Here is a 25,159-nt window from a genome sequence, read left to right as displayed (position 1 = left end):
TGCTTATTAAGGGGAAAAAAGTCGTTCACTGACAACAATTATTATTACAAAACACAATCGACTTTTTGTTGCAAGAAAATGAAATTAATCCAACTATACCGAGTGCTCCAACAAAAAAAAAAGTCATTATACTCGAATTTTACGGTATCGAAGATATGACTTTGGGATCCATGGATGACTTGGGCTTTTATCTCGATAGAACGTGAAAAGATTCGCATTTTTTGATTACTACACAGTAAAAAAAATCTATACGGTTTAAACCGCTAAAGTTGAACAACCATCTGTGTGAGCATCTTAAATTAACTGTAATTAAATCATCATCAACATGTATGTCTCGTCCATGTCTTCTAAGAAACTCAATGCTTTCCTCGATTCCCGGGAAAAGTGCACTTTAAAAAATTGATTACGTGGTAGTACTAGCTTACCTCTTTCATCTATCAACTGTCCAGAAACACTGGATAAGGGCACTAAAATCCCTAACAGAAGTGCAATGGAAAAATCCATGTTTGGTACTCCAGAAAGGCACTGTAAATCCTTTTTCTAGTTCGCAACTAGTACACTAAACACTCATTTTCGCGTCAGTACCATTAAAAAGTGTCAAAACCCGGTAAAATTAAACATAAACACAAAAACGCGTACCAAGTCCTTGCCCAGACCGTACGCGGTACGTTCCACCGAGCTTATATTTTGTCCATCAACTTCTGCCGCCGTTTCTGCCCGCCGGAACCGCCCGAACACCACCGACCAACAGGTAAACTCTGAAGAATCAACAGGTAAAAAAGGGCGACGTTGCCAGAGCGGTACTGACAACATCGCAAGGGTTGACAGGTGACTTGATGCGTTATTTTTCCTTAACAATGGCCTTTTGTGAAGACCCAGGATTGTCCGAAACTTTGGTGGGCGTTGGGGGTCAAATTCTTGAACCTTGTTGAAGTCAGTTTGGTTGTGGTACCATTCAAATTAGCCTAAATGGGACTTTTTTGCTATTGTTTTATATTACTCTGGTACTGTCCCAGTACTTTTAATGTCTAAACCATAAATGTATACCAGGTGTCCAAGAGCACCCTGGACATAGGAGATTAACATGGGAAATCGGTTTTGATTTTATATCAGATCTCTAACTTGAGCCCTTTCGTCATAAAACCTGAACAAAAATGAGAAAATTTAAACTTTTGGCCTGCACTGTATAGGCGGTTGTCGGGCAACGGGTAAACAGTTCATTGTTGCTGGTACGGTTGCTCGGCAACCGCTTATACAGTGCAGGTAAAAAGTTAAAATTTTCGCACTTTACATATTTGTCGTCAAAAAAAAATCATAAACTTGCCACTAAAAAAAATGAAAAATCTCAAGTTTTTTAAATAGAAACCCACATTTTTTATGACGGAATCATTTTGAGCATTAAAAATTACTATAAGTTTCAATTTACTTGCCTATACCTAAATCCAACCGATTTCGTTTTATTTGAGAATCCAATGTAAATAACCGGTTACGGTAAATTTACGCTGATCACTAATTACTATTAACACCTAGTTTGTCAATTTCCTGTCAAATTTTCAGTTTTAGTAAAAAAAAAATCTAAATTAAGTCGGTATAGTATGGCAGCAAAACCCCCAAAAGACAAATCACCCAAACGTAAAACCATCATCCAAAACAACCGAATCAAACCCATCAAACAGGTAAAACCAGTAAAAGCACCAAGTCCCGAACCAAGCAAACCGCCTGAAAGTTACGAAAAACTCCTCCTCTTCTACTTGAACAAATTGAAAGGCCTTTTCTCCAACACCAATCATCCTCAACCAGGAATTAGAGAGAACAGCGCCATCAAATTGGACAAATTGCACCGCGAACACTATTTACGCTGTTCGGAGCAAAGAACCCTAGGTCGACCCTCCAAGTACACCTCCAGCAATCCCCCGCGACCCCGTGAGAGCCCAACCAACCTCCAATCGGAAGTGTACAGGGTGGTGACCGCTGCCATCGACTATGGTTTCGCCAATAACGTGCTGGAGAAAAGAGGTGACTGTTTCACCTTCAAGACTCAAATAGTACCAGGTCAACGGTACTGCGATAGGTGCCAGCTGAAACCGGTGGAACCTTTGAACAGCCAAATGAGGCTGCACAACATTGCCCAAGGTCGGGTGGAGAAAAGTTATCGCGGTGAAACGTGTTCAGGGCGCAGGTTTGGCCCTCAGGGACGTTACGTACGTCGAGCTGCGCCTAGGTACCTCACTGGGAAAATTGGAAATTTTAAGTACCGAACCAGGAAGTAGTGTACTGTGTTTTTATGGTGTAATGTAATACAATGTTTGTTTGGTAAATAATGTCTCAATTAAAACAGTCAACCAGTCCTGTAATGGCTTTTTTTAGTGTTTTTAGGAGTACAATTTTCCTAAAAAAAAATTTTTTTTGTATTAATCTTTATAGTTTGAAGAGAAACTTTGAAAATTCACTTTTTAAGTTACAAGTTTAATTTTTTTAAACAATGTGTCTATACAATTTAGTCAAAACTAGACTGACGTGACTGTCAAAATAACTGAATTACTGGCTGTTACAGTGTACAAAGTCTAAAAACTGCATTTCGGTGCAACGTCACATTTATTGTCAAATTTTGACGTTATTTTGACAGTCAACACTACACACTTTGTAGGGCAGGTAAAAGGCAGTTTAAAGGGCTACAGTTGGGTCAAAACTAGACCGACGTAACTGTCAAAATGACAGACAATTTTGAGCTGTCAAATTTGGAAAATCCTAAAAACAGCATTTTAGTGCAATGTCACATTTTTTGTCAAATTACAACGTTTTTTGACGTTTGATAGCTTAGGCTTTTTTTGGTAGTCAAATGGTAATCAAAATGTCTATAAAGTGCTAAAATCCAGACTGACGTATCTGTCAAAATGACAGAATTACAAACTGTCAAAGTAGACAAAGTCTAGTAAATGCATTTCAGGCAATGTCAATTTGTGACTCTATTTTGACGTCAAAATCATGAAATTTGACTTAAAAAAAAAGAAATTGACAACAAATTCAGGAAAATGTAAGCTGTTAATCGGGTTTCAAGGTTTTTTCACCGAATTTTGACAGTTTTAACAGTTTTGAAGTAAGCCAACAGTTGACAAGAGACAGTTTCAGTTATCTAGTGTCCAAATTCCCATTTTTAAACCGTTAAATGTATGTCCAAGGCAATTAATAAGGTTTTACTGAGATTTAAGCTTTTTCGACCGCATTTTGACGTACCTGACAGATGTCACGTGATACTAAGATATATATGAATGATAAATGTGACGTTGCTCCGAAATGCAGTTTTTACACTGTGACAGCCCAGTAATTCAGTTAATTTAACAGTCACGTCACAACTGTCAAAAACTCTCTCCCATGAAGCTGCAAAGTGCATTTTACAAAACCTTTTGAAACTTTCACTTTGATAGCTCTACGTCCGGAATGAGGCCTAATTTGACAGTTGTTACGTGACACCAAGACACCTTTCACAACTAACAAAGGCTGGATTTGACAGGCTATAACTCAGTTATTTTTGACAGTTACAGGATAATTTGAGGATTTGACATTACAGGAAATTGAGTGTTAAATGTTAATAAATACCAATTTGTAGCCCTTGAAATCCACTTTCAAACACACTGTGATTAAAGCTTTTTGAGACTTAAGGAAATTAAATAATTAAACCTTCCACAAATGGGTTTTACTATAATTTGCAAATCTGACATAAACGTAGAAATCTTCTTTAAAAAGTGCTCCATAACAAAGTAGATATAATGGCTCTTTTTTGCTTGAAACTCGTTCTTTTGGCAAAACAGTTACTTGTTTCAAACCAATATAAGTCTTGTACAAGGTGAGTCAACCATGCAATTTCCAAACACATCTCCCATCAGTTTCAAATTCCTGTTCTAAATACAGGGTATATGTCCTCCAGCAGCCATATTGCTCGAAATGAGTGTAACGTTTTTCTGCACAAAACTGTCACTACTATATACTGTACTGAGTGGTCAAAACCGTCTTGCTAAAAACAAATTACACCCTGTAAATGTCACTGAAGTGAAGAGTACCATTCGGTCAGAAAGTTAGGTTGACATTTCTCCAGCTTGGTGCTGTCACTACAATTTGTTATGTTAAATATTGGCTACATTTGGGTAAAATAATCCACCCTGTAACTAACACAGTACCAAAATTATGGCCTGTCTAAGAGGTTACTGTTATTTTAACCTCAAATCTTAACTTTTCACTTATTAGCTCATTAAAATGTCCTGAATTGCGGGCTACAAAATGCAGTAATAATATACAAGGTGTCCCATTTAAAATATCCTTCTTCATGAGGCTTGAACTTCAGTTTTTAAGTTAGTTAACTGTCCTCCAGTCGTTTCTGTGTGCGACCATTTGTCAAAGTGGTCAACTGTCAAACATGATCTGTCATTTGGTTGCCAATTCAACTCACCTGTTTTTGACACTTTGTTTTTCCAATAACCCTGTTTCTTTGTTTTGTATTTGGATTTTTCATACAATTCAACATATTGTTACCTTAATAAGGGTGAAAGTTTATATTAAACAGTGTTATTGTATCACAGGGGCGTTATGGACGAGCAAAACATCCCAATAGACATCAACACCACCAAATTGCTGGACTGGCTGGTATCCAGACGGCATATACCCAAAGATTGGCAGGACAGGGTCTTAAAAGTACGCGAAAAAATTAATACTGCCATCCAGGACATGCCCGAACACGACGGTATTGTGAAACTGGTCAGCGGGCAGCACATCAACTATTTCCACTGTCTCAAAATTGTGGATATTCTGAAAGAAACTGAAAAAGACAGTAAAAACATGTTTGGTCGGTACGGTTCGCAGAGAATGAAAGATTGGCAGGATATTATTGCCTCTTACCAAAACGATAATGTTTATCTTGCTGAGGTAGGTTTTAATTTATCCTAATACTGAAACAACAGTTTTAAGGGAATGATTTAGGTTGCCTCAATGTTGATTCGTAACGTTTCCTATGAAATTCCTAGTCTGAAGAAACAAGTTCAAAAACTTGAGCAATTGCAAGCTGAAAGTGAGAGGAAAATTAAAGATTGCAATAAGTCAGAAGCTTTGGCACAGAAAGAGTTTAAAGCAGCTTGTGATCAGTTGGGTAAGTCTTTTTGTGTTTTCTTCATTCTGGCAGTGCCAGATAATAGAGGGTGTCCTTGTTTGTTCATAACATAGTTGCCATGTTATGTTAATATTAATGGTTGTGGTGTTTAAATCAAGGAGGCTAACTATCCTCTAGCAAATTTTATTTGGTTTGGGAACTTATCTAGTTTAATTGTGTGCATCTAATTGCTAGGCATGTTTACAGCATTATATTTGGCAACATTGTAGAATGTGTTTCCTTCACCAATTTGTCTCTAGCGCATTTGTAAAGTTGTAGCCTGTTTTATGTTTTTAAATCTTTATTTTCATTAATTAAAACTACTGCACATTAACAAAACAAAGTCCTATCCAGTATCCACTGCAGTGTTGCCAAGTCTAAATATTTAATGGCCATAGAATAATCCTAAAAACCTTACTTCAAAAATACAGATTTTTAATTTTTTAAGTTTTGACATTAGTGACAGATATCACGTGGTTTTAAAGGATAATTTAGTTAGGCAGTCACGTGACCATTGTCAAAAATCATAAATCTCAAAAACACTCTTTATATAGAATACTGCAAGAAAATGTTTCTAAATTCTGTTTTTTGCAACTTTAGAGCATGGTTTGACAGTTTAGACGTTAGTGACAGTTGTCACGTGATTGTAGAACACTATTTAGCTAGACGGTCACGTGACAATTGTTAAAATAACTGTCATAATACTCAGAAACACGTTTTATATTAAAAACTGCAAGAAAACGTTTTTAAATCCTGATTTTTGCAACTTTTGAGCATGGTTTGACAGTTTTGACGTTAGTGACAGTTGTCACGTGATTGTAGAACACTATTTAGCTAGGCGTCACGTGATAATTGTCAAAATAATTGTCATAATTCTCAGAAACACGTTTTGCATCAAAAACTGCAAGAAAACGTTTCTAAATCCTGATTTTAGCAACTTTTGATCATGGTTTGACAGTTTTGACGTTAGTGACAGTTGTCACTCAAAAATGACCTCTTAGAGTCTTTATTAAATTTCCTATTCAATATGCAATAAACTGAAAAAGTATAGAAAAAGTTTCACAACACAAAAAAACAGGAGAACGGTAGAAGAAGTACAAAAACTGTAGATATACCGTTTTAACGGTAGACCTGGCAACAATGAATTCCACTGTCAACTATTTCAGCGTTTTTAACGTCACACTCTATCAAATCACGTACTGCAACCCGCCTTACATCTGTATGTATGGTGGGCTGCATACCGTGTCGGTGGAATGTGTTTTTCCAATAGTTGTGGTTCTGTATCATTTGTAATATAGAAAATGGGTAATTGGGCTTGAAAGGATTTATTGCATGGTATATTTTGGTTTGCTTTTTGTGAATCAGTTTGAAGAATCTAGCACAGATAAGTTAACCTTTTATTTTTGCGTATTTCACTATTTTTAATGGTAAAAGTAGTAAATCGCTCACTTAGTTCTACAATTGTTTTGTAGGCATCAAAGGTGAACATATCAGAAAGGAATTGCTAGAACTACTGAAAGAGCTTGCGACCATTTACGAAGAAACGGCAGAGAAAATCAAAATAGTCAAACCAGCAATTGAGTTGTATGTTGCTTTCAACAAGTTTCTATCCGGTCAGGATATCGAATTTGACATTTTACCCACGCTGTCATTTTTAATTAACCACGGCAATACCACCACGTACCAGTTCATTTACGGTGAAAAACCTTTGAAAGTCGAAGAACCGGAAATTCTTAGCATTGATGCTGATAAAGAGAGTAACGAAATTGATTTGGATGGTGACGGAATTGATTTTGGAGATACTGAAACCACCAATGAAATTGATTTTGGTGATCAAGTGGTGTTGGCCAATCCCGTCACCCACGGATCGTCACGCGGCTCCTCAAACGAGTCATTCGAAATAGTCAATTACGAGGAGTTCAACCAGGAATTGGAAATCAATTTAGAAGAGTCCGGGATTGTGGTGGAAGGATCCGGTCAAGATGGCGGTGTTGCCAAAAACGAGGAAGCCCTGACGCTTTTAGACAACCCAAAATACCGGGAGCAGATCATCAACGATCTAACCGAACTAGAGGCTTTCCTTAAAATGCGACTATTTGAAATGTCCCACGAATCAGACTTGTTGTCCATGTCCCAGATGCAGGACGCTCCAACCATTTTACAAATGCAAACCCTGGAAACGGTAACCAATTTGACGGATTGCGTGAACGTGGCTTTGAGCTATTTAACCGATAAACGGATCCAGCATCTGCACAATCTGAAACATTCTCCCAACTACGTGGATATACTGACGGGGAGTTTGAAACAAAAGTTGGGAGTGGTAGAACGTATGCGCACCACTAAAACCGTATTGGAAAAGAGAATTCGAGAAAACGGGGAAGAGATTCGGAAATTGGAGCCGTTGATCAAGTTATTTATTGAACGGACCAAACAGCTTCAGAAGGAAATTCAAGTTGATGTTTCGAGCAAGTATAAAGGTCGGATTGTTAATATTGTGGGGGGTGTCAATACTCTTTAATGTTATTTTTGTATAATTAAAGTGTATATGTATGTGTTTTATTGTTTTGTTTTTTTTACAATCTAATCTTCACAAGTTTTGAACAAATCAGTGCATGAAAATTGGATAGAAAAGTTGAATGAAGTTTGAAGCCCTCTAGCGGCAAAACCATCCAACCAACAAACCAATGTTGCCATATCGTTGGAAAGCCCATTTCATTAGCTATCTATTGACATATAAAAGTTTATAGCATGTCTGTCAAATAAGGTAGTTTCACACAGGTTTAAGCTATACAGTGCATGAAAATTGAATAAAATATTTTCGCCCAGTTTGAAGCCCTCTAGTGCCAAAACCATTCAACCAACAAACCAATGTTGCCATATCAATGGAAAGCACATTTCGTTAGCTATCTATCGACATATAAAAGTTCATAGCATGTCAAATAAGGCAGTTTCACACAGGTTTAAGCTATACAATGTATGAAAATTGGATAACAAATTTGGGCCAAGTTTGAAGCCTTCTAGCGGACAAATTATATAACCAAACAACCAACATTTATACCTATATGATTAGAACGCCCTTTTCAGTGACTATCCATCGACGTATAAAAAACAGTCAAATAAGGCAGTTTTTAGGTTTAAACAAATATTTATTGGTATCTAAGTAAGTAATAGAATTATGTACAATGGACTCTAGTCCTATCCATAGGACACCGTATACCCCATATTTTTCATCAAAGTGTCCTTAATAGCCGGTTGCAGTTCTCGTTGCATGTAGGAAGTCAACAGTGACCGAATACCTAAAAATTTTTTTTATTTTTTTTTTGTTAAAAAGGATTGTTTCAAAACTTCACCCTGTATACGAAAAAAGACTTAAAAATCTGAAATTTTCCTTAATAAATGTGCAAAGTTTCGACCTAGTCGGTTCATCGGGGATGGAGCAGAACAAGTTTGAATGATTTTTTGGTAACTTACCTCTAAGAAAAACATCCTCCATTTCCCTACTAATTGCATCGTCCTCCTCAATGGTTTGGTCCTCTCGTCTTAAGCTGGGTTCGCACCCATAAGCGTACACGGAAATAAACCCTGGTTCCAGGAATTGACTGTCAGTTTTGACATTAAACTGCCCGCGTTCCCGTCTGATTGGTTCTGTGTGGAACCTGCAACCATGCATGCACTATTAAGTACACTGTTGACAGCTTCAGTGTGTGCTGAAGGTTGTACCCAATTCCAGCTTTTCTTAAATGCAAAATCATGTTACAACTTTCTTCTGGCGCCCTCTGCAGTTGCCCATCACTAAACAAATTCACCCTGCCACTTATGCTTAAATCATTGAATAGAAGTTTCGTGTCTAGACTGTGATTGATTGGATTGAAATTGCACTGATCCACCCTAACCTAAGTTAAACAATTTTAGTAAAATTTAAAAAGTGACGTAACTCTTACCCAGCTTTTGCTTTGAGGCAACCTCACTCTCATATCACTCACGTACATATCTAAAGCAGCGGTCCTCAAAGGTTTGTGCAAAGTGTAGCCAGTTAACCTCAAAAGTCGTTCTTTGGCCATTTGCCTCCTTCTCACTCCCTCCAAAGCTTTCTCCATCTTTTCGTTGCATATTCTCCACGGTTCCCTCTCCCTCTCAGGGGGGTAGACGTTATTCACCTCCTCCGGTGGTGGGGGGTAGGGTGGGGGGTATTTGGTGTCGTCTTGTCGTGACTCGAATCCCCCTTTAAAGTCACATAACTTGGTTATTTTAAATAAGACACCCAGGGTATATTTTTAAATCACGTGGTAGTTCTAAGTTAGGGCCATTTACTGACCTAAATATTGCACTACATATTTTCACCGTTTTCGAGTTATTTAGCAAATTTCTCAAATCGGTTGAAATTTGAACACCCTGTAACTCGGTTATTTTTTGGAGTTTGGGGAGGTTGAACAACTCAGATTAACCATCTTTCCAGTGGTGTTGACCGAAAAATTCTATCAGAAAAATTGCATACAGGTTGATCAAAAACAATCAATCACCTAATTTTCATGCAAACCCTGTATACTGGAAGCAAAAACGGTTCTGAGTTAGGCAGTTGATTAAGAACATTTTTGATCACGTGCAAATAACTTTCCAGTGTAACTTTCACCGTTTTCGAGTAATTCAACATAAACTGGTTTGGTGCAACAAATTTGCAAAACTGCAAATTGTGATCTGAAAATTGGTCACGGTTTAAAGGTCAGTCCAGGACAAAATCGCCTGGAAAAAACACTTGGAGTGACCGCATCATGTTTTTAAGCACATTTTTGGAATCCTTACTAAATTTTCCATTTAATGACCTAAAAAAAATTGCAAAATCGAGTACGGTCAAGGAGAAAAACGTTGTCAAAGTGTAAATTGTCACACAATTTGAAAGGTCAGCCAAGCACAAAATCGCTGGCAAACCCCACTTGGAGTGAGAAAATTACTGTTTTAGGCACATTTTTGGAATCCTCATTACATTTCTTATTTAATAACCTGAAAAAACACTACAAACTTTGGTACAGTCAGGGGAAAAAATTTTGAATTGCCAGAAAGACAGATTTAAATACAAAATCGCCTCTAAAACCCACTTGGAGTAAGAAACTGACTGTTTTAAGCACATTTTTGGAATTTTCATTAAATTCTCTATTTAATGACATCCAGTCAGAGAGAAAAGCGGTGTCAAACCTGGAACTGTCAAAAACACAGTCTGGGAGAACAGTCATGAACAAAATTGTCTGTAAAACCCACTTTTAGTGACCGAATCATGTTTTCAAGCACATTTTTGGAATCTTTATTAAATTTACTATTTAATGACATAAAAAACACTACAAAATGGAGTACAGTAAGAGAGAAAAGCGATATCAAAATTTGAACTGCCAAAAACACAGTTTGAAAGGACAGTCAGGGACAAAATTGTCTGTAAAAACACTTTTAGTGACCGAATCATGTTTTCAAGCACATTTTTGGAATCTTCATTAAATTTTTTATCCAATAACTTAGAAAATACACTACAAAATTTGGTACAGTCAGGGAGAAAATCGGTGTCAAAATTTGAACTGCCAGAAACACAATATTTATAATTTACCTTTCACTAACTTTTTGGGTCACTGTGTAGCCCTGAGTGTGCGCAATGCACTATAATAATATACAGGGTGTCCTATTTGAATTCCATGACACTCTGAACGCAGTGACGTCGCGTTTTTGGCATAAAATGGTTGTTTTTTATTTAAAAAACAAAAAACCTAAACTAATTGCCGCGCAAAATGGCAGACGACCTCATTATCTTCTATTGGGAATTTTCTTCGCTTTGGTGAAAGGTTTTGTTCTATTGTTCTTGGTAAAAGCGCAAATCGTTTCACGGCAAATTACTTCTACTTAATTAAAATATTCGTTTTTTTTTTCTGGATTACGTCACTTACCGGGTGGCTCAAACAGCACTTGAACGGCGTCGGGCGGTCTGATGGACGCCACCAAGTCAGATAAACTCAAGGCCCATAAGAACAACATCCACCTCTGCAAGTACATTTGTTACCATCAAAAGCTGAAAATTACGTTTATTACGATCTATTTTGTCATTTTTTTTTAATGTCATTTTTCCACATTTAAATTCAGTCACTTATTATGCTAATCCACTGTGTATAACTGTGGAAATGATACGGACCATAGCAAAACAACGTGTAAGACAAAGATGGAAAACAAGGTGGTCATAAATGGTCACGTGACCAGTTTCAGTAGAATGTTCCATCCTGTAAAAAACACAAAACAATGTTGTTTGAGGAGATATAGTTGAAACCAAAATAGCTTTAAATTTGATTTTAACCATACAAATTTAACTTTTTTTTGGTTGGGAGATTTGAATGTTCACATTCTAAACGAAACGTGTGATTTATTTTAAAAAAACTAAATTTTTTAGTTAAATTATTGCAAAAACGGTGGTGGTTAGAGCTTTTTGGACTGCGGAAACGGGTTCCTGAGGTCGAAATTAGTGTATAAAAACAGTTTTCTTAAAGTGGTACCAATGTGGTTCAAAAGCTCCTAAAAATCTCGTTTTTGGACACATTTTGGTGCATATTTTCCTTTAATCATGAATAACTCGGTTATTTGAATCTTTTTGGAGAGAGACATGGGAGAGACGGAGATAGCCAACAAATGGGAGTATCACGTGACGTTGAGCAGACGACGCTAACTCTTACCGTTTGGCCGCTAGAGGGCGTCAAAGTTGCCTACTTTTTTTCGTACATTTTTGTAGATATCTCGAAAACTATTCAATAGAGAGGTAAGATAATTTTTATGGTATATGTATCATGGGGAGTTGCAACCTTTACTATCTTTGCACTTTTTCCGTAGGACGCACCATTTGACCTTGAAAATAAAAAAACTGAAATTTGGACTTTTAAATTTTTTTTACTATGAATTTTCAGGCAAAACTTTGAAATTTTAAAATGTACTTTGACCGAACAGATATTTTTAGGTTAATGGTAAAAAAGTGACGTAAGGTGCCAAAGAGCGATTACGGCCCTTATAAGGAAGCCACGCCCTAAAAACTGTTAAAAAATGCCAAATATTGTATACTTTTAAAGTCACGGCAAAAACGGTGGTACCTAGAGAAATTTAGACAACAGATTCGAGTTTCTCAGGTTAAAATGGCTATATAACCACACTTTTTTTGAGGTAGTACCCATATGGCGGTGTTTTATAGAATACCCCATGAATACCTTGAATAACTGTCATTTGGATGAAATTTTGGTGCACCTTCTCATTTAATCGTGAATAACTCGGTTATTTGAAACTTTTTGGAGAGAGACATTAGAGAGACGGAGATAGCCAATGAATCGGGCTGTCACGTGACGTTAAGCGGCCGACGCTAAGTCTCACCGTTCGGCCGCTAGATGGCGTCAAAGTTGACTAATATTTTTCGTACATGTTTGTAGATACCTTGAAAACTGTTCGATGGAGAGGTATTGAATGCGACAAAACAAATGGAAAAAGTCACAGTATGATCTGAACGCTTAACTAAAGTTTGTCTTAAAGTACAACAGTGCAAACAACCCTTTAATCGACTTTCTGATGGTTTGAATAAGGTTTTGAATGTGACAGAACGAGTGGAAAAAGGCAGATTCTAAACTAAACCCTTATCGACTTTCTGATTGTTTAAATGAAGTTTTGAATGTGACAGATTGGATGGAAAAAGTCACAGTATGATCTGAACACTTAACTAAAGTTTGCCTTAAAGTACAACAGTGCAAACAACCCTTTAATCGACTTTCTGATTGTTTGAATAAGGTTTTGAATGTGACAAAACGAGTGGAAAAAGGCACAGTCTAAACTAAACCCGTATCGACTTTCTGATGGTTTGAATAAGATTTTGAAAATGACGAAATGACACATTCTGAACTGCAAAACACTTAAGCAAAGCTTGACTTAAGTATGACAGTGCAAACAACTTTCTGTTGGTTTAGCCGCTATTTACACCATCAAGTTTAAACTTAATTTAAACCACGTTCAAGTGTGGTTGAGACTGTGCTTGTTTTTATTTCTATGATCACAGTCTGAACCACTCTTCACTTAAACTCTGTTTAAAATAGGCTCAATAAAGTTTTGAATGTGACAGAGTGGAAAAAGTGGCAGTCTGACTGGCATTTGCACCGTCAACTTTAAGCTGAGTTTAAACCAAGTTTAAGTTATAGGGTGGTTATCAGAGTGTGCTGTTTTTCGTCTGTATAGTCACAGTCTGAACCACCCTCTAACCAACTTTTTGAAGGTTTTTTTGTACTAGTTGGTAGAGATACCTCTTTGTATAGTCCGTGGCAAAAAAAATTATCTCACATTCACTATACGCGACTGCGAAAGCGCACAGTTTCTCGCTAAGAACTGAATCGACTGAAATGACAAAATTCAACTTAAATTAGTGGAGAGATCTCGTGTATATTGTTTAATGGAATCAGAGCGTTAAAAGTCCGGTACACCGACAGTTTCCAGTCGAGAAGACACTTCAAGACTGAAACGATCAGAGAGAAATTGTTTCGTTATATAAAAGAATGATGAGTTTGCTTGTACAACTAAGAGGATTAGAAAACCAGCCAGTGTAAACCCCGCTTAAAAAGCAAATTATTAAATGACTTATTGTAAAACCAAACGGGCAAAAACTCCAAGTTATCCAATGAACTACTACAGTTTCACTTTTTCCCATTTGTTTACTGATCCAAATTACGATTAACCAACCAGTTTTTCCGTTGACACTTTTTTGCCATTAATTAGTACAAGGGTGTGCAAAATAAAGTTACCGCACTGTTTCTGTGTAAGTTAATTGGTGCGTACATACAACGGTTTTTGTCCAAGTTTGCTTTGCAATCACCACAACCGCAAAACGTAACTTCTGAACGCACTACTACTGCACAATGGTTGTCTATTCGGAACGTACCCCTTTTGACGTTGTCGTGTTGACATAATAACTTCACTCAAGTCAACTCAAGTTCAATTAAGTGTTTTTCGTACTTATTTTTGGGGACTTTTTGACACCGATTCAGTGGTTTTGTATGTAAAATGGTAAAGTTTGCACCGTCTTACACAAAATGGTGGTTCGACACGTTAATTTCAGCAAAATTTACGCTAGTAATGCCCGTTTTTCCTACAATCGCCAAATTGGATTTAAGATAGGTTTTGGCTTAATTAAGTGTTCTTTAGAAGGTAATTTTGGTTCCACCACCAGAAAACCGTGCACTAGGTGCTGAAAAACCCAAAATTTTGCTATTTTAACCTCCAAAATGATGGAATCTTATTTCATCTCAAGCAGCTGGTAATAACGCTTCAACCTGGCAACACCGCCATTCAAAAGGTACGTACAAGAAAACCACTGACACACATTTAGTCACGTAACGGTCATATAAGTCAAAAACGGGATGCTTTTGAGCAATGTTGCCAGGTCTACCGTTAAATGTTTTATACCTATATTGCAAATTGCCATATTTTTGTAGTGTTTTTTAGGTTATTGGATAGAAAATTTAATGATAATTCCAAAAATATGCTTAAAACAGTAATTTTCTTACTCCAAGTTGGTTTTACAGGCGATTTTGTCTTTAAATGTTTTTTCAAACTGTGTTTCTGGCAGTTCAAATTTTGACACCGCTTTTCTCCCTGACTGTACCGAATCTCGTAGTATTTTTTCAGGTTATGGATAGGAAATTTAATGAAGATTCCAAAAATCTACTTAAAACAGTCATTTTTTTACTCGAAGTTGGTTTTACAGGAGATTTTGTCCCTGACTGTCCTTTCAAACTGTGTTTCTGGCAGTTCAAAGTTTGACACTGCTTTTCTCCCTTACTGTACCAAATTTTTTATTGTTTTTAAGGTTATTGGATAAGAAATTTAGTGAGGATTCCAAAAATCTACTTAAAACAGTCATTTTCTTACTCAAAGTGGGTTTTACAGGCGATTTTGTCCCTGACTGTCCCTTCAAACTGTGTTTCTGGCATTCTAAATTTTGACACTGCTTTTCTACCTGACTGTACCAAATTATGTAGTGTTTTTCAGGTTATTGAATAGGAAATGTAATGAGAATAACAAAAAATGTGCTTAAAACAGTAATTTTGTTACTTTAAGTGGGTCACGTGACTGCCTAGCTAAATTAATTATCCCCTAACAGTTTTCAAATACATTACGAGACGTGTTTCATAGATTTATGACAGTTATTTTAACAATTATTATGTGACCGTTTAGCTAAATAGTGTTCTAAACCACGTGATAACTGTCACTAACATCAAACTGTGCTGAAAGGTGGAAAAATCAAGGTTTACAAATGTTTTCTTGTAGTATTTGATATAAAACATGTTTCTGAGAGTTTAATATTGTCACGTGATGGCCTAGCTAAAATCTTCTAAAACCACGTGATATCTGTCACAAATGTTAAAAATTAGAAAACGGCGAACTAAAGATGAAAAAATGAAAATCTGTATTTTCGGTTTATACAGCAAATTGGCATTATTTTTCGATCAAGAATCGATAATTCAAATTTTTCGCAATTTTTAAAAAAACATCCTGTATAATAATGAAAAATTAATTTTGTTTTTCTTATGTAAATTGTTTATTTTTTGTGTACCGTTATCTACCGTTTTTTCACCGATTAATCTACCGCTATTAAATATTTTGACTTGGCAACACTGCTTTTGAGTTTTTGCTAAAAATGGAGAAAATCACATCACATCACATCAACCCTTTGCTCGACAAAACCCCACTTTTGGTGCTAAATGTGCAAATTGCATGAAAAAAAAACCAACAAAACACCAACAAGTTACTATAAAATGCAGTTTCTGGAATAGGTCGGACCCATTTTGTCAAGAGGGACAGACGCCTAGATTTTTTTCCGAAAAAACCCATTTTATGATTGGCTGTAGTTTCTGATAATTTTTGTACTCATTTACATTAAAATAATTATTTGTATACTGGTAATTCACCAAAAAGCACAGAAATAATAACGTTTTCTCTGGAATTTTGATCAATGATGTTGACAGTGTAACAACCCATCAGTATATGAACTGAACGTTCCCCCCTTTGACAGTTGACAAATGAGAGACTATGTCATGCGTCAACCAAAAATATAATAAGCAAGTCATGAAACTGTTTTTATACATATATATAAGTTTTGTTCTTTTACCACCCTAAAAACAGGCTGTTATTGCACCAATTAGCAAATAAAGTTCCGTTCTAAGGTGAAACCTGTGTACTTCTTTCGGTGTATGAATCCACAACAAACTGATGCAAAATCTAGCATTACAACAGTTCTTTCAATGTATCATACAGCCTTAAAACCTTATTTTTCCACTCCTACAGGGATATTAGTTCATTCCTTAACACTTTAGAGAACGGATAAGTAGGCAATTGCCAACGGTTGAACGAATACAGAATCCTAGACAATTTTCAGCGTGCATAAAGATTTAGACCAATCACAGACAATCTTCAGCGTGCGTAAAGAAATAGACCAATTACAGCTAATCTTGAACGTAAACAAAATAATTCTTCTGATTGTCATCCTCACTGACAGTTAGCATCAAAACATTGCATTTTGGCTTATGTTTTGAGGCAATGAAAAAGCCGTTCAAGTTTCAGTTAGTGTTCAATTAAATAATAAAAACATCTACTTTATTGTATGATAAAGCAAATGATACAAACTTACAATGTGCAATGAATCAAAACACCGCCCTCTGTACAAGAAAGCCAAGAAGGTGCATGCCAAAAATTCCAATATGGCCGAAATATGGGATTGACAGTTTGCATTTGTTTGTATTGTGGAAATTGAGTTTTTGGATGATTAAATTAATTTTTAAAGTTTAAAGTCAAGACTTGGGATTACTTGCCAAAGTAATTTTTGTTTGCTATTATATATTGTTGTTTATATGTTTGTTGTTCTAGTGAAAGTGTAGTTTGTGTTCATTTTATTGTGTTATCACTATTGTTATTGTTCCTTCATTGTTCTATAATTTGTTGTTGGTTTTTTAACTTAAATTCTATTGCCCCTACAATATGCCGTCACACTTGTTGTTTGCCAAATTGTAAAAGCAATTTGGAGAAAGGCCCAAAAGTGTCCTTTCCTTTCCAAAAGACCCTGCTCGAACCCAACAGTGGTTGAAAGCTTTGAACTGGAATGATTTTACTCCAACACAATACTCAGTGGTAAGTACAATATGCTTTCTCATTCAGTAAACTTATTGCCTCTTACATACATAAGTGAGTTAAATTTTGAGGCCGCCTGCATTTTGAGAGCAACAAAGGTTTACTCTGAAGAAACAGGACAGCTTTTAGAAGTTTCATTGGCACATTTACATTTTAAAAGAAAGGTCTTGGTAATAATATAAAACCCATTTACCACTTTTGCTTACCTAGATTCAAGGATTTCCAAATTTTCTTTGATTGAGCAGTTTTTACATTAGTTTGTTGTACTTTCCAAGACAAAGGGTTCTAACCAAACTTGCTTTGGCTGGACTTTATTGGATATAAAAAGCCATATCTATACATATCTGGATCAGGAATGAAGCGTTCTTTGATTTTTCACTCACAACTTCTAATCAACTACACGAAAAAATAAAAAAAAACATATTTTCTACTGCATCTCCATAGGTTTGTGTACAAAAAAAAAATCCGATAACGCCGCCATTAAAATGACATTCTAGGCTTTCTTGTAAAGAAGGCGGTGATCAAAACCATTCAACATCTCAACCTAAAAGACGAAGTTAATCTGCTGTCACCCGGTGATAATCCGGGACACTGGTCAAACTTTGGCTGCGTCAAAAGTGATAATAAGTAAACACGAAAACGTTTCAAACATTAAGAGTTTATTTGTGTGAAATTTGGTAAATAATTCCAATTGGTCGTAGAAAAAATAGCCTCTAAAACTCGGGCGAATTATCCATATCGCCCTAGTCCGATTGATGGAATTTGTACGTTCTGCTCCAGACAAGGAGTTTTTGATGTTAAAAGTGGCCTTTCTAATTGGAATTGAAGGAGCCTGCCGAACCAATAATGAACTAACTAACCAAGATGACCAGGGAAGATGTTGACGTTTTAGAGGACAAGCTGATTGTTACTATTCCCGACTCCAAAACCCACAAGAAACGGACGTTTGCGATAATATCTGAGAGCAAAGTCAATCCTGTTCTTTTATTTAAAAAGTATGCAATGTTAAGGCCTGCCCATGTTACTCACCGAAGATTGTTTCTATCATAAGAAAAGGAAAATTTACAGTACAGCCCTGCGGCATTCATTTCTTCGCTAAACTACCTCAAAAAATAGCTGAGTAAAATTTGGCAAATTTTCTTGTTAATGCTGGAGGGGATATATTGGATTTACTTGGTGGATGGGAATCAACGAAGGTTACTAGAGGGTATCTAGAAGAAAGTGTGTCCAGGAAAGTTTCCATTGCGCGCAAAATTCATATCGGCGATGTCTCCGGCAGTGGATTAAGCCCTAGGGAACCGGATGAAATGGAGAGGAATGCATACTCGGCCATTAATCAGCCTTCAGAAGACTTAAACATGATCGTGGACTCCAAAGGCAGTGGAGTAATATCCGTGAAGTTTGAAAACTGTCAAAACATTGTTTTGAATATTCATGAAAAGTTGTTGTAATATTATTCTGTTATCAAACCTGTTGTCTAACTAACGTATTATTAGTCAAAAAGGTTTTATGAAGGAATTAGTACATTTATAATGTTGATAATTATTAATAAAGATTTCATATAAAATCGTTTTAATCTTTAATGATACGATAAAGGTTTAAATGTGCCTTGTTGTTTAAGTGAATCCCTGTTTGCCCCATTTTAACAGAAATGTTTCATTCTTTATACCAGATTTATTCTGCAATTTGAAATATATTTGGTACTTAGTTCACTTTTTAAGAAACAACACATTTGGTCATTAATCTTCAGGAATTTAGCAGCGTTGGATAGTTTTTTTCCGGCAAAAATAACCGAGGTATGCGTTTACAAACATTGAAGAATATTATATAGGCAACCATAATTATACACACAACAATAACTGTTGCCTACTAAGTGCTAACTTTTTTTTCATTTTTGCCTTGTAGGTAAAACAATTGAAATCAATTTCTGTCATCTGCACTATAAAGCTATAAAGTATACAAAATGCATTCACCACGTGTCAAGATTTCTTTTGGTGAAAAGTGTTGTGACAGCAAACAGTCAAACGTAATAACTGTCAATTTATTTATTACTCATAGACCTACAAATTGCTATTGATTTAATTTTACTCAGTTAAAATTTTTTTAGTATGTTTTCATTCACCAACAAAAATCCTGACAGATGGTGAATGCGTTATGTACACTTTACATATTTGTACGCAGGGATGTAAAATTTCCATAAAATTTGCGGTAATTTTCCGGAAAAATGTAAAAATTCAAAAATAATTAGTTTTTTACATTTTTGTACTATTAACTTGAAAGTATTTAGGCAGTTGAGGTTAATTTTGAAAATAAAAAATTTTCTGAATAAATCAGTTCTTGACAATTTTCAGGGTCAAACGGAGCGTGGTACTAAAAAAGTGTATAGAAGGTAAAAGTTGCATCTCATCGAGGTGCATTTGTGATCCTCTAACTTGAAACGTTTATGAAATATTGAGCAAAAACAGCAAAAAGCGAAAGTCAAATTTGACGCCCTCTAGCGACTAAACGGGGCAGCTTAGCCGTGCCCGTTCAACGTCACGTGATAGCCTCGTTCATTAGCTTTCTTTTTTTATATGGTGGTTTTATACAGAGTGTTTCAAATAGGCGAGTTATAGACGATTTTCTGGAAAAGTGCACCAAAATTTCGCTCAAATTTGGAATTTCTGCTTTCGAGGAGGGTGGTCAAAGTAAGGCTGTTAGAGTGGGCCTAGTATTTGACATAGATTCCAAAAACCGAATAAAAAATTAAAAGTTTGGTTTGCTGCTCAAATTTTGGGACACCCTGTATAATGGATTATCTAGCAATAAAGTATATGCAAATATCTACAAGATTCATATTTGGTATTTTTTTTTCTAAAGTCTTTCAGCCAGTAGTTTTGTCTTCTTCCTACTGATCTTTTTTCTTGTATTTTTCCTTGAATGATCAGTCTCAAGAGTTCATACCTTGTGACAGCCCATAACTCTGTAATTTTGACAGTTACAGGGTGATTCAATATACCAATTTGTAGCCCTTGAAATTCTCTCTTTTGACCACCCGGTATAGCGTTTTTCCTAAAACGTCGAATAACTGAGTTATTTTACTGTTTTAACTGAGTTGTTTGTTGTAAAGTTTGATTTTGACAGTTTTTACTGTGACAGCCCATAACTCTGTAATTTTGACAGTTACAGGGTGGTTCAATATACCAATTTGTAGCCCTTGAAATTCTCTCTTTTGGCCACCCTGTGTAGTGTTTTTCCTAAAACGTCGAATAACTGAGTTAATTTACTGTTTTAACTGAGTTGTTTGTTGTAAAGTTTGATTTTGACAGTTTTTACTGTGACAGCCCATAACTCTGTTATTTTGACAGTTACAGGGTGGTTCAATATACCAATTTGTAGCCCTTGAAATTCTCTCTTTTGGCCACCCTGTGTAGTGTTTTTCCTAAAACGTCGAATAACTGAGTTATTTACTGTTAAAACTGAGTTGTCTGCTGTAAAGTTTGAATTTGACAATTTTAACTTTGACACCCTATAACTCTGTTATTTTGACAGTTACAGCGTGGTTCAATATACCAATTTGTAGCCCTTAAAACTGTCTTTTCAATTATAAGTTTGACAGTTATTTTCTCTATCAAGGAAAATTTTCATTTAAGTATGAATTAATTTTTCGGTAAATTTCCAAAAATTTACTCGAAAATTACCGCTTTTAGTCGAAGAAAAACATACATTAGAGAAGCTGTGTGAAAACTTTACTGATTGTGTGTTTACTTTTAAATGAGTCACCCTGTATATTTTAGGGTGAATTTCAATTGAGACACACTATATTTCCCATGCTCTTTTGATCCATCCTGTGTATAAGTATTTTAAAATACGTAGTCAACGTTTTTAACCCTCAGGGCAACTGTTTTTTTGGGACACAGTGTACAGGGTGTTCTGTAGGCTAAAGCCAGTTTTTACCGATCAAAATTAACGGCTGGGTAACCATTAGAACATTACTTTTTAATTTCCTAAATTACAAGATAAGCATCGTTTTTTTTTAAAGCAATTAATCACCAGCTTGACAAGCATATTAGAATATCCTTGCCGCAATTTGAAGATAAAAATAAATATCAATTTAGAATTTAATAAATTCTTCTTCTAGTACATACAACTGCAACGGTTGTTGTTTTTCATGTAATTGCATGATAAATTACTTAATAATTACTTTCAGCTGTGTAAAAATCATGCAATTGCTTAATTCATCAAGTAATCTAATCTGCAATTATTGGCAATGCAATGTTTTTCTGCAAAAAATTTTATGCATACCCTGTAAATGGAATTCAATGGAACTATAAAGGGGGTTTGGAATTACTGTGTTACCCATGAAAGTATATAAATATTCATAAAATTATTATTATCATACTGTTAGTGTCAAATTTTTACTAAATTGTTGGTAAGTCTCTAATTGGTCACTGTTAGTTGTTAAAACAATTTTTTTTTTGGATTGTAGTTTTATAGCTTTATGAAGCTAATTTTGACAGTTGTTACGTCTATGACACACGAAATGACATCTGAAACATACAGTCAAACGTCCTAACTGTCAAAATTCGGCTCCTGGACCGATAAAATGGCATTAACTGCTTGAATTTAAATAATTTAGTGTGCAGTTGCAACATCTATCTCCCAAAAATACCGTCAAAAAATACAATTTACACTTAACCAACCTACTGTATCAATGCTACAAATCAGCCAAAAATCAAGGCTGTAACCCTAAAAATAAATTTTTGATGAGCCTTGAAAGGCTCAGGCCCAGTTGTACAATCGCAGTTCAAAGACCGGTTCAGTTGAACTGCAACTGGTAGTTGAACTTTCCCATAAGAAATGCTGTCAAAGTGACATTTCTGACTTAATTAAAGATTGAACCACTATTGTACAACTGGGCCTTAGTGATGAGTTGGACAGCGGGAGTTATTCAAACAAAATGGGGTTCCTACAAAAGAATAGTGCAATGTAGCCTTTAGTACGTTCTCAAATACGTAATTTTAGGGTTAGAGCCTTGATTTTCTGGCCTGGCATTGCCTTAGGTTAACTCTAAATTTATTTACTTTTAACTTATTTGGTTAAATTGAGTTACAATTCCAGTGGCGTACGTGTGCCTATCATTAAAAATTTTGTGAACCAAATTCTATATAAGGAATTTTTTTGAAAACTTAATTTACAACCTACGCCACTGCATTTCTCACACTTTTCTTCAGGTACGTCACTGAGTTTCACCTATTATTGTCTTAGTCACTGTCATTTAATGTAAAAATTTCAGGGGCGTACTTTGACCAATTATTCAATGCTAAACAAATTGTCATTATGGTTGAAATTGGCTTGACACACATTATTTCACTTACGAGATTTTCTATAACAATTGACCATGATGGCAAGCAAATTTGATACTTAATAACATTCATTATTTTGTGCTTTTTTTTGGCTTAAATGGCAAAATTGACGCGAATTTGACAGCATTATTCCAGTGTAATTCTGAAAAAAAGCGATTAAGAGAAATTTGATTTTTTTGTATTGTAAGACTTTTATACGTCGATGGACAGCAAAGTTGGATGATATTCAAATTTTTTCTTGCTGCAACGGAAATATCAAAAATAAAAGGTAACGATTAAAAGTAAATCCACTTTTAAGGTTACATTGTTTAAAAGCAAGCGTGGTTGCATAATTATCACATTAAAAAAAAATTGACATTTTACGATCCTTATTACATAATTCCGTTGATATCGTAAAGTTTTAATGTTTCATGGTTAATAAATTTTTATTTGAGCGTCGTCGTAAAATTCGAAATATCCGATGATTACTTACTTTAGAGATTTTATGTTTGCTTTATCATAATTACAAAATGGCTGACAATTTCAGGCCGAAACGGTTATTGTGTGAGTAAAGAAGCACTTTACACCTGGGCGCGAAATTTAACGCAAACGTATTCGTTTTCAGTTATTTTGAATTGTCCTGAACGTGTTTTGCCGCTTTCTAATTAATTCCTAACTAAACCAGTAGCGGCTATGTTATCTCAAAAACAGAGATGTAAGAGATTCAATTTTTGGAAATTTACTAAACAACTGTCAAACAAACTTGTCATTGTTATTGTCAAACTTATCATGCATTCTAATGATTCTCACAACACTTTTCAAAATAATATGAATTTTTAAAAATATAATCGATTTAATTGAACAGATGTTCTATATGTTCTCTGCCTTCTGGACAACACATTTCCGGTCTAAATGCTTCAATCTTTCGGTAACGTGACATTTCTACTATATATGGTATACAGGGTGATCAAAAGACAATTTCAAGGGCTACAAATTGGTATATTGAACCACAATGTAACTGTCAAAATAACAGAGTTGTGGGCTGTCACAGTGAAAACTGTCAAAATCAAACTTTACAACAAACAACTCGGATAAAATCGTAAATAACTCAGTTATTCAAACTTTTAGGTAAAAACGCTATACAGGGTGGTCAAAAGAGAATTTCAAGGGCTACAAATTGGTATATTGAACCACCCTGTAACTGTCAAAATAACCGAGTTATTGTCAATACAATGGAGTAGTTTACAGGGTGATTCAATGATTTTCTAACATCCTTGCAACTTTATTTTATTTTATAAAAAAAAATACCAAACATGAAGATATTTGCATATACTTTATTCCTAGACAATCCACCAGTATACAGGGTATCCCAAATTTGATTCGATCGACTTTTTTTAATCGATTTTTGGAATCTACGTCAAATTCTAGGCCTACTTGATGTAAAATGTTTGTATCGATATTCAATTGTTTTTGCTCTAACAGCCTCACTATACCACCCTCCTCAAAAGCAGAAATTCTCCATTTGAGCGAAATTTTGGTTCACTTTTCCAGGAGATCGTCCATAACTCGCTTATTTGAAACACCCTGTATAAAACCACCGCACAACAAAAGAAAGCTAATGAACGGGGCTATCACGTGACGTTGAGCAGGCACGGCTATGTTGCCCCGTTTAGCCGCTAGAAGGCGTCAAAGTTGACTCTCTCTTTTTGCAGTTTTTGGTCAATATTTCAAAAACGTTTCAGGTTAGAGGTCTGAAGTTTTTACCACAAATGCAGCTTGATGGGATGCAACTTTTACCTTCTATACACTTTTTTGGTACCACGCACAGTTTGACATTGAAAAATTAAAAACTGGAATTGTCAAGAACTGATATTTTTTCAGAAATTTTTTTATTTTCAAAATTAACCTCAACTGCCTAAATACTTTCAAGTAAATAGTACAAAAATGTAAAAAACAAAATATTGTTGAATTTGCAGATTTTCCTATTTTTCCAAAAAATTATCGAACACACAAACAACAAAATTTCCATAAATTTAATTTTCCGGAAATTTTACATCCCTGCACAATAAGATTGGCTTGGGTGACAGTTGGCAACACTGCTGCAAACCTTATACAGAGCAATTTAGTAACAACTTAATATTAGCGTTAAAAGGATTTATTATGAGAGAAATCAATTGGCAACACTGCAGTACCAATTTATACAGAGTGACCTATCTAATATACATTTATAAATATGCAACCCTCCAAAAATTTATACCTTCATAAAACCATGGGCAGTTAACCATGGTTCCTTCTAACGTAACATTTCCCAGTGGGTAGCCGAATTATTATTAATAACAAAACTAGTCCAAAAGCAATAAAGTGGTTATAAAATTACGGTTGTAAATTACAATCAAAAATTAGTTATGGTAATTATGTAAAATTGGGTCTTCACGTCGAGAAATAAAAACTGGAGAATGTATCGAGTTGTTGTTTAATGTTGGGACACACTGTATATTATTATATCGTAGATTTCTGTTAACCATGA

At 35.4% G+C, this 25,159-nt stretch overlaps 3 protein-coding genes across 5 annotated transcripts in view; 2 read left to right on the top strand and 1 right to left on the bottom strand.

The window, feature by feature from the left end:
- The first annotated feature begins 1,518 nt into the window (after window positions 1-1,518).
- On the top strand, window positions 1,519-2,347 carry LOC145737138 (uncharacterized). Its single transcript, XM_081991725.1, has one exon. It carries the CDS (start codon window positions 1,596-1,598, stop codon window positions 2,268-2,270), a length of 675 nt encoding a protein of 224 aa, XP_081847851.1. The 5' UTR covers window positions 1,519-1,595; the 3' UTR covers window positions 2,271-2,347.
- Window positions 2,348-4,462: 2,115 nt separating this feature from the next.
- Window positions 4,463-7,696, top strand: LOC145736956 (CDK5 regulatory subunit-associated protein 3). The gene is made up of 3 exons (XM_081991522.1): window positions 4,463-4,917; window positions 4,972-5,137; window positions 6,610-7,696. The coding sequence occupies exons 1-3, from the start codon at window positions 4,582-4,584 to the stop codon at window positions 7,653-7,655; spliced, it is 1,548 nt and encodes a 515-aa protein (XP_081847648.1). The 5' UTR covers window positions 4,463-4,581; the 3' UTR covers window positions 7,656-7,696.
- Window positions 7,697-8,262: 566 nt separating this feature from the next.
- The window catches only part of LOC145736961 (uncharacterized), a 156,605-nt gene continuing 139,708 nt past the window's right edge, over window positions 8,263-25,159 (bottom strand). The window contains exons 1-6 of one of the 3 annotated variants that reach the window (XM_081991530.1): window positions 13,432-13,633; window positions 11,062-11,183; window positions 9,079-9,359; window positions 8,858-9,030; window positions 8,609-8,793; window positions 8,263-8,433 (exon numbers count right to left, since the gene is read on the bottom strand). In XM_081991530.1, the coding sequence (XP_081847656.1) occupies window positions 8,333-8,433; window positions 8,609-8,793; window positions 8,858-9,030; window positions 9,079-9,359; window positions 11,062-11,167 (846 nt within the window). In that variant the 5' untranslated portion in view covers window positions 11,168-11,183; window positions 13,432-13,633 and the 3' untranslated portion in view covers window positions 8,263-8,332. Of the gene's footprint in view, window positions 8,434-8,608; window positions 8,794-8,857; window positions 9,031-9,078; window positions 9,360-11,061; window positions 11,184-13,431; window positions 13,634-25,159 lie in introns of those variants that run through there. The other 2 variants (XM_081991531.1, XM_081991532.1) reach the window with 2 other exon arrangements.

The sequence above is a fragment of the Ips typographus genome, linkage group LG13, assembly GCF_016097725.1.
Source record: "Ips typographus isolate SLU linkage group LG13, UJ_Ityp_2.0, whole genome shotgun sequence".
In the NCBI taxonomy this organism is placed as follows: domain Eukaryota; kingdom Metazoa; phylum Arthropoda; class Insecta; order Coleoptera; family Curculionidae; genus Ips; species Ips typographus.
This window is presented reverse-complemented; position numbering and strand designations above follow the sequence as displayed.